At 35.9% G+C, this 14,648-nt stretch overlaps 1 protein-coding gene and 2 pseudogenes across 1 annotated transcript; 2 read left to right on the top strand and 1 right to left on the bottom strand.

Annotated features, from left to right (window-relative positions):
• The first annotated feature begins 506 nt into the window (after positions 1–506).
• On the top strand, positions 507–5,946 carry LOC143590673 (putative respiratory burst oxidase homolog protein H; annotated as a pseudogene).
• A 4,569-nt stretch (positions 5,947–10,515) lies between these two features.
• On the top strand, positions 10,516–12,100 carry LOC143590676 (chitinase 2-like; annotated as a pseudogene).
• A 1,541-nt stretch (positions 12,101–13,641) lies between these two features.
• On the bottom strand, positions 13,642–14,105 carry LOC143590677 (histone H4). The gene has a single exon (XM_077071087.1). The coding sequence runs from the start codon at positions 14,064–14,066 to the stop codon at positions 13,755–13,757; it is 312 nt and encodes a 103-aa protein (XP_076927202.1). The 5' UTR covers positions 14,067–14,105; the 3' UTR covers positions 13,642–13,754.
• Between the last annotated feature and the right edge of the window lie 543 nt (positions 14,106–14,648).

Below are 14,648 nucleotides of genomic sequence, written 5' to 3' on the forward strand. Positions count from 1 at the left end.
AAATACAAAGTTGTTTGAGTATTAGAGTTTAAAATTCAACAAAGTTATTAATCAAAAAAACACTAAAAGTTTGGCCCGAATCTTCATTCATTTTCTTATTCATCTTTAAAGTTTAACCCAATCTTCATCATCTTCATAATCTTCATCACCATCAATGGTAGATTCTTTTGTTGTTTTGTTTCTGGTCATAACATATTAAAAAAACACGTAGAAAACATAGGTTTGATTAATCGGTTCGGTTCGGTTTTTTTAAATGGATAACCGAACCTAAACCCAAAAATTGGTTTTTTCAAAAAACTAAAAGATTAACCGTCGGTTAATGCTTCGGTTCGGTTTTTTCGGCTAGGTTTTTTCGGTTATTCGGTTTCGGTTCGGTTAATTCGATTTTCTGCTCACCCCTAGTCTAGCATGAGGGCATGATATAAGAAAAAATAAATTATTTATCTCTATAATAATAACTAAAACCATATATACTAGATATAATATAATTAACTTTTATAAGGTTTTCATTACTCTAACAGAAAAATTATTTAAAGACTGTATTGACTAAAATATATGCTCTAAATGGGTCATCAAACATCTTGTTATGGGTCAAACCCATGTTACACAAAAGAAAGATTTTGGACTTGATTCCATTTTTAAGTCAAAATTTATGTTTTAAACAACATAGAAGAACATAAGTTTCTTTCTATTTTTAGACAGTTAACAACCTCTAACTCTTCCCATCTTGGTTGGTTTATTTTCTCCCCCTCATTTCCCATTCATTCCTCATTACACATTCCATTCTCCCTCCCTCCTTACTTCTTTCCTTCCCATTTTCTGAAAACAAAACACAAAATCTTTCTAACTTTATATGGTCAGAAAGTAAACCTGATCAAACACAATAATGAAAGGGGTTGATCTTGAGAGCGTAGAGATCGACCCAATAGATGGGAAATCCCAACCGTCCAACTCCAAACCCGTCACCTCCATCAACGATGATGGGCGTAAGCCAGGTGGGTTGTTACCGTTAAGCCGTACCACTAGCAAGGCAGCATCTAAGAGGGCACCACCACCTTCTGTTGGAGGGGCACCGAAAATGGGACGGACAACGTCAACGGCTGCCAAAGGGCTTAATAGTTTGCGGTTTCTTGATAGAACCGTAACAGGAAAAGAAGGGGACGCGTGGAGGTCGATTGAGAGACGTTTTAATCAATTTGCTGTCGAGGGAAAGCTACCGAAAGATAAATTTGGAATCTGCCTTGGTTAGAAAATAGAAATCAAGATTAATTTGAAAATGTTGTCATGAATGTAAATGTAATGCGGGTTGTATAATATATAACTTATTTGTTGAATGTTTCGTATCTGTTTTGTAGGAATGGGCGATAGCATCGAATTTGCAGGGGAGTTGTATGATGCCATGGCTAGGCGTAGGAATATAGATGGTGAAGAAGGGCTCACTAAAGAACAAGTTAGAGATTTTTGGGAGGAGATGACAAAGAAAGACCTTGATGCTCGGCTTAGTATCTTTTTCGACATGTAAATTTATATTCGCATGTTTGTTCGATTGCGCGCTCTGGCCTACGAAAACCTAGAATCAGGATATATATCCAAGTTAAAGATTTTTATTGATTTAATGTTTTAGGTGTGACAAGAATGGAGATGGTATATTATCAGAGGATGAGGTAAAAGAGGTGAGAAACTATTAAAGAGGCATTTTCTTCTTCTCATTTGTAATTTACCAGGGGCTCAAACTCATGCTGATTTTCTCATCATTAAGGTACTTATAATGAGCGCTTCGGCGAACAAGCTTTCGAATTTCAAGAACCAAGCCGGGACATATGCAGCTCTAATCATGGATGAGCTAGACCCGGACCATCGTGGTTACATAGAGGTTATATATAAATAGACTTTTTTGGCATATTTGGTTGTTGGCATTTTTGGTTTGAAACAAATTCTATGATTAATCAATTTTAGAATTTGATGAAAATTTCTGCTTCTTATTACGCTGGACACTTTCATTTAGGGATGGAAATGAGATGGGTATTGAAAATCCCAGTTCCATACCCGGTTCTAAATTTATGTTTCATGTGTAGCCTAATACATGCCGGTATCTATTAGGTAATTATCCATCAGGTATCATGTATGGATGTTAATTTGTCAAAAGTTACCCGTTGGGATTTCTAAATATAATTCTAACTATAATATTTTTTAAATTATTTTACTACACCCAATATAATTAGAATTATAAACATAAATAAGTAGATTATTCTATATACCAATATAAATACGTATAAAAGGACAAATGTTTACATGTATGATTTTGTAAACGGATATTACGTTTTAGGTAATCGGGTCGGGTATTACCTAATACTATACTCGTCCAATGCTTACAAAATATTTTAAAACTACTCTCATACGCCAAGTTCCCATCCCATTACCCGTACCGAATGTTTTAGGTATCAGGTTTGCCCCATAGGCTCGGGTTTGTTTGCCAAATTGCAATTCCTGCTATCACTACCGTAACTCATTATTTGAAGGTGTAATCAGATTACCTATTTATCTTTTGTCTTTTAACTAATTTGAGAGATGCTACCTCTCAATTTTAGTTATTCTACCAATTAATTCTTTAATAATAAAAAATTTTCAAACAATCAAGTATATGATTGTTGCAACTTTAAGTAACAGAATCAAATCCTATAACGCCATTTTCTATACGTGGTTTTGCTAGAGTTAGTTATCTTATTCTGATTGTCAGTGTTATAACTACTTCAAAATTAACATTCAAATGAAACACCCCCTTCACTTGTTACTATTTTTCTAAACTTTGTTTCTTGGGACAGATGTGGCAACTCGAAATCCTTCTAACAGGTATGGTATTGAACGACAATGGTAAGGCAAAGCCGGTATCAGAGAATACTAGGAAGAATCAAGATACTACTAACCTAGCAATGTCTATGATCCCACAAAATTATCGCAACCCAACGAGAAGATTCATTAACGAAGGGATAGAACTTGTACAAGATAACTGGAGAAGAGTATGGGTGGTAACCATATTTCTCGTGCTTAACATCACACTTTTTGAATGGAAATTCCTTCAATACACCAAGCTGCCAACGTTCGAAGTAATGGGTTATTGTGTATGCTTAGCCAAGGCTGCGGGTGAGACCCTAAAGCTTAACATGGCTCTAATTCTCCTTCCGGTTTGTAGAAAAACACTCACTGGCTTACGAGAAACATGGTTGGGCAAACTTTTACCTTTTGATGATAACATCAACTTTCATAAACTTATTTCGGTTGCCATTGTGATTGGAACAATAATTCATACTGGTGCACATATGGGTTGCAATTTTATAAGGATTAGCACTTGCCCACCAGACACTTTCCAGCGTGTTTATGGAAATTTGCTCCCTGCGCAGCCATCGTATAAGGATTTAATGCTAACAATCCCAGGTTTTACGGGTGTGATCATGGATGTAACGATGTTCTTTTGTTTTCTACTCGCGACACATGCTTTTAGAAGAAATGTTATAAATTTACCATGGCCGTTTAATAATTTAGCCGGTTTTACTTCTTTTTGGTATGCACATCATCTTCTGATTATTGTTTACATCTTGCTGATCATGCACGGGTACTTCCTAGTGTTTGCCACTTTCTGGTACTTGAAAACAGTAAGCCAATTTACCCAGTCATACTAAACAGTTTTATATATGGGAAAATCTCAAAAATGGCGATTTTGGCAAAACAGTCTTGACCGTTAAACATTTTCAATCAACCTGTGTTTGACAAGTGTCCCTTGATGTAACAAATTTTAATCTTGGCACAACAGATTTCAATGCTGCCATGACAAATCCAGTATCATTTGCTTGCAGGAGGTGCCATGCGGCAAAAACAATTTCTAAACCAAAAACAAGAAAAGTCAAATGATATACTCCGTATTTGTAAAAGAAAAATCTAAGGCTACTTTGTCAAGTTAAACATTTAAAATGGCCATTTTGGTGATTTTCCCTTTATATACCCTCTTTGATTCAAAGTTTGAATTATGTAAACTTAATTACCTTGCAGACATGGATGTATCTTGTGATCCCAATGTTGTGTTATGCAAGTGAGAGAGTTCTTACCGCCTCTGATCATAACCACCGGGTTCATATCGTTAAGGTGACCAACAATGCTTCTGTTTCTCTTTTCTTTTTAACCACACATGATGACATCTGATGTATGTGCCTATCTATAGGCTATTATATACACTGGAAACGTGCTGGCGCTCTATATGACCAAACCTAATGGATTCAAGTACAAGAGCGGAATGTACCTTTTTGTTAAATGTCCAAATATATCAGGTTTTGAGTGGTAAATATCTTATCCGATCCAGCCGACTTTTATAAAAATGTTAAACAAGTATTGAAAAACTGCTATATGAATCTAAAGGGACATGATCAATGTTTATCACAGGCATCCTTTCTCCATAACATCTGCACCCGGAGATGATTACTTAAGTGTACATATTCGTACTTTAGGAGACTGGACGACAGCTCTTAAAGACGAATTTGCAAAGGTAAAAGAACATCCTCTCAGCTAAATGCACCAGCATTTAAATTTTGACACTTTACTCATCAATCTTTATCTTCAACCTTTTGTACTGTTAATCTAATTCTAAAACACAGAAATGCAGGCTTGTGAGCCTCCACCGCAAAAACCTCAAGTCGGTGCTTCTGCTTCAAGATCTGTAAAAGGAAATCTTGTTCGGCTAGAAACTAAAGCAAACGTTAATGTTTCTGTAGAGGAAGCACAATCAATGTAAGCAAACCTAAATTATCCCTTTTTACATAGCTTTCTCATAAATTAGTGATCTTAGCCTTTTCCTCTTCTAGATACCCTACAATAATCATCAAAGGACCATATGGAGCGCCGGCTCAAGATTACAGGAAATATGACATCCTATTACTTATTGGTTTGGGTATTGGAGCAACACCCTTCATTAGCATTTTGAAAGATCTCCTAAATCACCAAAGGGAAGCAGTAAGTAATAAATAATATTCTATACAATGTTGCATTACGAAAATGAGGGTATGCTAACCAGTTTCGCATAGGGTTCTCATGGAAAAGTTCCCGATCGAGCCTACTTCTACTGGGTGACAAGGGAACAAGGATCTTTTGAGTGGTTCAAAGGAGTTATGGATGATATTGCTGAGTACGACAAAGAAGTGGGTTCTAGTTACCAAAACTAATTCATTATTTCCATACATGTGAGTCAAATTAGGATTGTTATAATGGAAATTTTGAATGTAATTCGCAGAACATAATCGAAATGCATACCTACTTGACATGTGTTCATGAAGAAGGTGATGCACGATCCGCGCTCATTGCCATGGTGCAGTCTCTGCAACATGCGAAAAATGGAGTTGATGTTGTCTCTCAAAGTCGCGTATGTTTTCTTGAAACCATTATTCCATATTGCTCCTTTCTTCCCAATCTGAAAATTTTGTTTCTAACAGATAAGAACACATTTTTCAAGACCTAATTGGAAGAGGGTATTCTCCACTCTAGCAACTAACCATGATTCTGCTAGAGTTGGTAAACATCTTGTTTCATTATTTGTTTTTTAATCTGTAATTTTTAAACTTTCTGGATACCTTATGGTGATCATTGTTTTACAGGTGTGTTCTATTGTGGGAGCCAAACGCTCGTCAAGTCGCTAGAAAGCATCGCTAAAGAATTTTCAGTAGAAACCTCAACTAGATTTGAATTCCACAAGGAGAACTTTTGATTATAATAAGATGTACATAAGAGTTTGGGTTACGAGAAGATCACCTTGTACATCTAGAAGTCCTTCGTTAGGTTTGGAATGTTGATCGAAGTTCCAACGCTTGTGATATCGGGCGTGTTTGTATGTTCGTATATATGATCATCTGCCCTAGGAATATCTAGGCTTGATAGAAAGGATTGTTTAAATACTTTTATAATGTAATTGTGTGTGTTCATTGTATTGTCACAGCTCAACTGTTTCCATTTTGAAAGATAAAATCTAAAATTTATCAATATAACATAGACTTAAGTCTTCAAGTACTTTAACTTCAATGTGAATCAAGATATTGTTGGAATTGACTACCACACAACCAAAAACATTTGTTCACTCGCAAACAAATTATATGGCCGCCTATGCTCCGCTCTGAGCAAAGAACCTTTCGTGTCAACTTGTAGTCAAGGTCGTGAGTGGCGGATCTCATCAACCGCTTAGGGCCCGTTTTGACGGGTGGCCTGAAGTTTTCGACTAAATTTTTAAAAACCTAACAAATAATTAGCCAATTAGCTAGTCGTCCAATTTACAACCCAAAATCTTGTACGGCTTGACCGTGAGTCCATGATCCAAATTTTTCAAAAAAAATTGGATATCAGGATCTATTTTTCAATACTAGCTAGCTTGGGGCACCAGAGATCTTAGAGGCAACCCTGCTTGTACGTAGTCGGGTGTTGATCAATGATCAACCATTTGGAGTATGTGTATTAATATGTGTGTCGGTTTACCTTCTTAACCAAGTTCAAAGTAATTAACAACTGACCTCCCTTGAAAGATGGTCGAGTTAAATATATATTATGTATTTAAATACTTGTTTCTAATTTTGGTGTCATCAAGCCATCTTGGTAATTAATCAGATTTACTTATGACCAAAGATAAATCCAAACATATATTGATGTGAGTTTGCAGGTATATATGACCAAAGAGAAATCCAAACTTGCATTGATGTGAGTTAGCATGTATGACCAAAGAGAAATCCAAACTTACATTGATGTGAGTTAGCAGGTGCGGGTCTCAAGCTCGATAAAGACTATTCTTAGGAGTCTCGATGGTTAAGACTAACGTGGTTCTAAAAGAGAAATGCCCCTTTGGCAGGTTCTAGGCAGCGTCTGGTTCAATCTATAAAACCAGGTTATATTACATAGGGCCAATTGTGCAATTTGCTTTTATTACTTATCTAATCGGATTCACTTAATATTGTTGAGTTGGATTTCCGGGTATTAACCGAATTATATTGGCTCGCGTTAGTGGTGACTATCACACTTCACAGTAAGATGACATTTTTTTTAAAACATGAATGAAATTGCCGGCCTTGTCCGTTTCATGGTGAAAATATGAAAACATAATTTTCGTGTGGTCTATCTATTATTCAAGCTAGCTAGGTTTTGCTGGTTGCAACATGACAACTTGCCATAACGCAGTTTTTAGGTCAGTTTAGCACAAACGAAAATGTGATGTTTTATGAATAATGGGAAAAAAGAAGCACTAGCTTACGTTACAGCTAAAATTAACATCTTTTGTTTGAAAGAACGTAGATGTAATTTTTACTTGTTAATCATTTTCTTATGAATCTTATATGTAATGAGTTTTGTTTAACATAATTTGTATGTTATTATAAATTGTGATAGAAATTAACTATAACGTGTTGTCTTCATTTAGCTATCACTAGATTGTAATGAACCATAACTTATTTTCATCTAGCTATCACTTGATGGAAAAGTACATAGAGATGAAGCGAGATCCGGTGTTTACTGACCTAGAAAAGCCATACGGCAATGTATCATGTTGACTGCTTTGGGATAGCCATAAGGACAAAAGATCCTTGTGTAATATGTAGAAATAATTAAGGATATATATATGTTAGGACTATAAAACAAGCGTCAACATTCACTACTAGAAAACAAGTCATTTTCTTACAAAAACTTCCTACAAATTTCCTACAACAAGTAGTTCCAACATATTTCCAACAAAAAAATAAGCTCAAACTTTGCTACAATATTATCTAACAAACACTATGAATAGTTTTTGTAGGGAAGTTATAGGAAGTTTACAGCCACATGTTTTTGTAGCAATTTTGTAAGAAAAGTTGTTGGAAAACGGTTGAAAATGATTTTCAAGCATGTGTTTTTCCAACAACTTGTTTGTAAGAAAATTGTTTGAAACCGAATTTTTCAAACAAATTTCCTAAAATTCGATTATAGAAAAACATCTCTTTTTCTATTAGTGATTGAGCTCGTTTCATTTGGAAGTAGTTCTCTACGAGTTGTTAAAGCCTACCAAGAAGAAAGTTATGGGGTGCATATTTTTTGCAGGCGACATTTTGTTAGTTGCTGAGAATAAACATGATCTAAAAATGAGGCTAGAGGAGTAGCAAACACTTTAGGATTGAGGACTAGTCACTCAAAGACCTATCATCTTTACTATGACTCAGTGGGGTAATGATGATGAGGACTCCAATATCACCACCTAAGGCTAACTGGTTCCGCAATCAACTAAGTTGTACTTATAGAGCGGTGGGGAGATAGATAGTGGCTTTGCCTATCGCATCCATGTAGGATGATGTAAATGGAGAACCGCTAATCATGTCGAAAGGGCAATAAAAAATATTTGTAAAATTATCTTCACTAGTAAAGGCAAATAAGGTGTCAAATCCACATAGAATCAGTGGAAAGTGCTAATCAGGTTAATTATTTATTAATTGATAATATTATAACTATATCAAGAAATTTAAAAACCGATTTGTTTGATGTAAACACAAATAGCTTTTGTTGTAAAACGATTAGAGAAGGTGACTACACTTCAGATTCATGTTATGCAATAAATTGAATACTTACAATTTCTATCATTGGATAATCACATAGACATGACTCTATAATTAATGTTGATAAATAATTACTAAACATTGTAATTTGGTTGCGATGATTTACATATCCTAATCCGCCGAATTGACACAATTGAACACGGTCTACCTGATTACCAGTTCGTTAATATAAAACCTAGCATCTATCAATGATAAATGTTCAATGGCGATAAGGACATAATTCAAATGTTGATGAACACAAATTAAATAACTAACGAACGTAAAGGTTCAATTACCAAATAATTACTCAAAACTCAATCCAATCATAGATAGAAATCACAATACAATTAGTTTAGACAAAAACCCTACACCTGAGATTGTCACAGAAGGTTTAGCCTTGAATCATTGAGATGAAAACTTCAAATATTGATTCAGTTGAAGGAAGCATGATTGGAGAGGTGATTGGTGTGATTTAAATGACCCAAAATCACCCTTGGTTGTCCTTGAATTCGTCTACCAACCAAAAGATATCTTCAAACCCTAAAAATATATTCATTTTATACTTCCAAATACGAAAATTCGCAAACCAAGTCGGCATGTGTCATATTGTATGACGGGCTTCACCGTTCCGTACAGCGATCTTCATAAAACTAGGCAATTCCTTACTAGCGTACGATGACAGGTACACTGATGTTGTACGCCACTGCCGTGCAGTACGGTGCCTACCAGTGTATTGTACGGTGTCCCCCGATTTACCAAATAATTTTCAATCTTCATCACTCTCATTCCTTGTTCCTTGATTCCTTTCCAATAGCTTCCAAAACACTCGTTTAAGCTCTAGAACCTAAATAACATTAATCATCCCGAAGCAAACCAATTCCATATATATAAACTCTTAAAAGCACAAATTTATAGTATACACATTAAACCAACATTTGACCCCCCACATCAGTTGCTACTAGGTTTGTGTGGCAGTTTCCTAACAAAATTAAAAGGGAAATTTTATAGGTTTGCAATGAGATATACAGTGGTATATGAAACAAATTATTGGTCATGTAAAATACATAGCTAGGCGCGAAAGCCGGAGATGGCAGAGTTGATGATGTTGGGGTAGATGTGTGGGCACACAAGGTCAGATCAAGTTTTCCAAGAAAGTTTAGGAGTGGTGGGTGGCTAGTATATCACATAAGATAAAGAAGGTGAGATTGAGATGGTTTGGGCATGTGAAGTATTAGACAGACGAGAGCTCTTGTTAGATTAGTGGTAACCCTTACTATATAGGGGGAGGGGGTGTCGATGAGGCAGACCCGAATTGATTTAGGATGAGAAATTTCGGTTTGATATGCTAGATTTTCACATCTCTAAGCTAGGATTTGGTGGAGGATAGGACTTCTTGAAGACCTGTGATTATGGTTAAAGGCTTTAAGCAATGTTTTGAAACCCAAACCGGACCGACCATCTGACGGGGACCCACTAAGCATATTGGTCCAGTCTGCAGTAGTTAACCTGTTTTCTCTAGTCCAGGTCAATCTCTAGTCCAGGTCTGCAGTAGTTAGGTTGCCCGGGTCAATCTCTAGTCCAGGTCTGAAAACATTTGTTTTAGGGGAGGATATAGGTTTGGAAAAATCCCCAAAATAGTCTAGTTTGACTCAAAATTTCCAAAAATAGTCCATGTTTTACAAAAAAAAACCCCAAAAAAATGGCCTAAAAATCTCGTCGGATCCAATAGAATTTCAACACTATCCGACAAAATTTGTGGATCTTTAAAATCGCACAACGTGTCAACGTATTAATAAATCCGACGGAACTAAACCTTCATAACCAACATCCATCTCCATCTTTCTTATTTCTCCACAAAATCAAGCAAATCCAAAATGCAAATCACTTAGCTTCCGGAGGTGAACAAAACCATAGTGTGTTCAATTTTACTTAAGAACTCAAAATCAAAAACCCCCGAATCTAAAATCTAGGGTTCGACGAACAAGTTAAACAGTCGGCTCCAACGGAAACCGAAACTAGGTCCGTGACTACCACATCATATTTACCAACGACCAAGTTTGGCTTTTGTTTCTTGAATATTAGTGAAGCAACTGGTCTGAATCTTCCATGTCTGAACCTAGCCAGACATTCATGTCTTTATGTGAGGTTTATCTATCCATCACTATCTGTTATAAACCTCAAACAAGAAATAAGAAACAATATATTATTAGTCATATTCATTGAATCATTTCAAACGTTAGAATCTATGGTGCAAACTCTAATCCACTCAACATGAATCCAAAAGATACAAGTTCTTATTACGTACAGTCATGGAGGTACCGCCTATACAGGTCCTACCAACAATATAACATTAATATTTCTGGTTATAACAAGGAATTATCTTTCTGCTAAATGCTAAATCTAGCAATATATTACCACTACAACCCAAAACTATATCATTGTCATCTACCAAATTAAGATCATAAAAACACATTTAGAATCTGCTATATAAGCAACAATAATAATAATATCCATTGGTGTTCAAAGCATGATGTTTTATAATGTTTTTGTGGCCACAATATTTATTCTTCTTGTATCATCTTGCGGTGGTAAGTTTGCTTCACATTGACGGCGCGCTTGTATGATTGATTATTAGTTATTAGTTTTCTAGAACTAATCTTGTATTTGTTAACTGATTGTGCAGCTGCTAATTCGAATCTTTTCCGGGAGTACATTGGTGCGGAATCTAACACAGTTAAGTTATCTGATGTACCATTGAACTCTGATGTAGAAGTCCATTTCATTCTAGCGTTCGCTATAGATTACACCTCAGATAATCACCCGTCACCCGCAAATGGCAAATTCAATGTTTTCTGGGAAACCAACCATTTGGGTCCTTCAGATATAGCAGCAATTAAAGCCAAGAACTCAAATGTCAAAGTGGCAGTTAGCTTGGGTGGGGATAGTGTTGGTAATGATAACCATAAGGTCTATTTTTCCCCTAAATCCATTAACTCATGGGTTCAAAATGCGGTTAATTCACTAACAAGCATGATCAAGCAATACAATTTGGATGGTATCGACATAGATTACGAACACTTTAAATCAAATGAAGAAACTTTCGTTGAATGTATAGGACGACTGATAACAATCCTAAAAGAAAAACGAACCATCAAATTTGCTTCTATTGCCCCCTATGAAGATAACGGGCCAGTTGAGCGTCATTATACGGCTTTATGGAAGAAATATGGACACGTTATCGATTATGTAAATTTCCAGTTTTATGCGTATGATAAACTCAGTGTCTCGCAGTTTGTAAATCATTTTAATCAACAACAAGCTTCAAGTTATGCAGGAAGTCAGCTGCTAGCGAGTTTCATAAGCAAGGGTAACTTAGGTTTGCCTCCTAATAAGGGATTCTTTGAGGCCTGCAAAAAGTTGAAGCGACAAGGTAAGCTTGGAGGCATATTTGTGTGGTGCGCTGATGAATCTAAAGATTTCAATTTGTATATGAAAAAAAAACTCAGGCCTTGTTAGCTGAGTAATCAGCATACTACTTTCATCATGGGCATAATACGTATAATTTCTTTTGCCCTTAGTTTCCTTTCGTCTTGCTTCCGAATCGAAAATAAGATGCTGTCAATCAAATCATTTGAATGTATTTAAATAAGACTATTAAATGATCCGACTATAGCAATAATCATGTTCGTGTTTGGTTTCAATTCATTCTCCACTTGGTGCATTTTCAATAAACTGCTTCTACTACGATTTTGATCAAAATACAGATAACTGGAATTAAATATAAGTCAAAATAAGAAAAAGTTAATAAAACAACAAAGGACAAACTAAAACAATGGTACCGTCTGTATCCTTGTGCAGATCTATAGGACAAGATTTTGTTTTGTAAGTATACAATATAGCTCCGACTATATGGCGTTTCTTCTTCGAGGCGGCAGATTAAAACAAAACTACCCCTCATTAACATCTACAAAATACATAATATTTACTATAGAATGGAATCTTCAGGGGATGGTGTCTTGGTAAGCATTACTGCATTAGATACTCCTCTAGGAGAGGTCACGGGATCAAATTTTCTTCCACGGGTTTCACCTCATCTATTAGTCGGTAGTGTATTACGGGTCTTGTGAATTGTCGGATCAAATGATTACCCAAGAAATACTTTATAGGATTTAGAAGAGATTTTTATATTTGTTAATAGCAGGAAATAAATAATTAAACATAATAACATCAGAAGCACACTCATCATATTGAATTATCATTAACTTTGACTCATCATATAGAATTATCATTAACTTTGATATTGAATCCACGGTAATAGTCACAAGGACACATGAGTTTACTCGAAGGCTTTTGAACCAAAAGCTTTGATTAGCAAGCTTCTTAATTCAACCAAAAACTAACAATAAATATCTACACTCCTATTTATGCTAAAAAGATAACTTAGGAAATAAGAAATACAAAAACAAAAAAGGAAAAATATTAACGAATAATAAGGCCATCCGTAGACCGTAGTGGGGCGCTTTGGCCACCGTAAAAGCCCCAAAGTGCCCGGGAACACAGCCCCCGAGGTTGCTTTGAGACCATAAATGGCTTGAGCGCTTTTTACATAGCGCCATGTTGTAGAAGAAGGTGGGGCCACTTTTTTCTAACCAATAAAGGAGATGATAACTAGCAATATGTGGTGCCACCACTACACCCAGTCAAAAAGATAATGAAACTTCTATTTTCAAATAAAAATAGCTTATTCCATGCTCCAACGTCTGCATTCTCAGGTTGGGTCGTTTTGTTGACTTTTATCGAGTTGAAGCTTAATACAACCGGCTTTCAACCAGTATCACTCGGTTCCAAATAAATCATATGTTTTGAGCCATTGGATTATTACATTGGATTTGTTAACTTAAATAAGTTTTTAATCATTTAAATAAGTTTTAATAATACCAATACAATAAATTCAATGTCAATTAACGCAATCAAAAACCTAACACACAAATTTGAATCAAAAATGCCAGATGCCTAACCACGACCACCATTCTGTTAAATATACGACAAAAAATGTAACACAAAATCAAACAACTTGAATATTTGCCTTTCCATTCCAAATCGTAAAACATAACAACTTCAAATAAAATTCAAACTCCATATATCAAACACAGTACCAGTAATACAATAACCCTAACCCTAACCACCGAACCCATAGAGAGTACGGCCTTGTCTCTTCAAGGCATAAACCACATCCATGGCCGTCACCGTCTTCCGGCGAGCATGCTCAGTGTAGGTCACAGCATCTCTGATCACATTCTCCAAAAAGATCTTCAACACTCCACGTGTCTCCTCATAGATCAACCCACTGATACGCTTGACACCGCCTCTGCGAGCCAACCTCCGAATAGCAGGCTTGGTGATACCCTGGATGTTATCGCGAAGAACCTTCCTGTGCCTCTTGGCTCCGCCCTTGCCCAAACCCTTACCTCCCTTACCACGTCCAGACATTGTCAAATCTGTGTAACGAATTAAAACGAATTAGGAAAATAATAAGATGAAATGTTTGTTAATATTTGTTGAAGGAATTGATTTTTGTACCTGAAATTTGTGTGAAATCGAAGAAACGAGATGAAGATGAAAACAAGTGATGTGGATTTGGTGTATATATAGTGGAGTAAGGTTTTGGATGTGTTATTTTGAAGAATTGGTAGCCGTTGATGTGGATGATGATGGACGATTGAGATTAAGTGGATAGGCACGCGGATCGCTGACGTGGCGTATTGTGTTTTGGAGTAGAGGGAAATTTTCGCATCATACGTTCATTTGAATCATTTCGCAAGACGTATAACCTGTTTCATTAAAATAATAATTTGAATTTTCGTCTAGCCTCTCTCTAAAAGAACAATTTAGTACAAGGTTTAAAAGTTACAATTATCTTAATAAAATTCAAAATATAAATTATTGAGTTAACATATCAAAAAAAGTTTAAAACAATGTTTATTCGGTCGGTATAAAAACGAGTGTTGTTAAAATTCGAGCGTTGAAGCATGAGCATTAGTAAACCCGAGCGTTACGACGGCGAGATGGCGC

Source organism: Bidens hawaiensis, unplaced genomic scaffold (genome assembly GCF_021521415.1).
Source record: "Bidens hawaiensis isolate Kalapana, Puna unplaced genomic scaffold, B.hawaiensis_p1.1 tig00038717_1, whole genome shotgun sequence".
Taxonomy (NCBI): Eukaryota; Viridiplantae; Streptophyta; class Magnoliopsida; order Asterales; family Asteraceae; genus Bidens; species Bidens hawaiensis.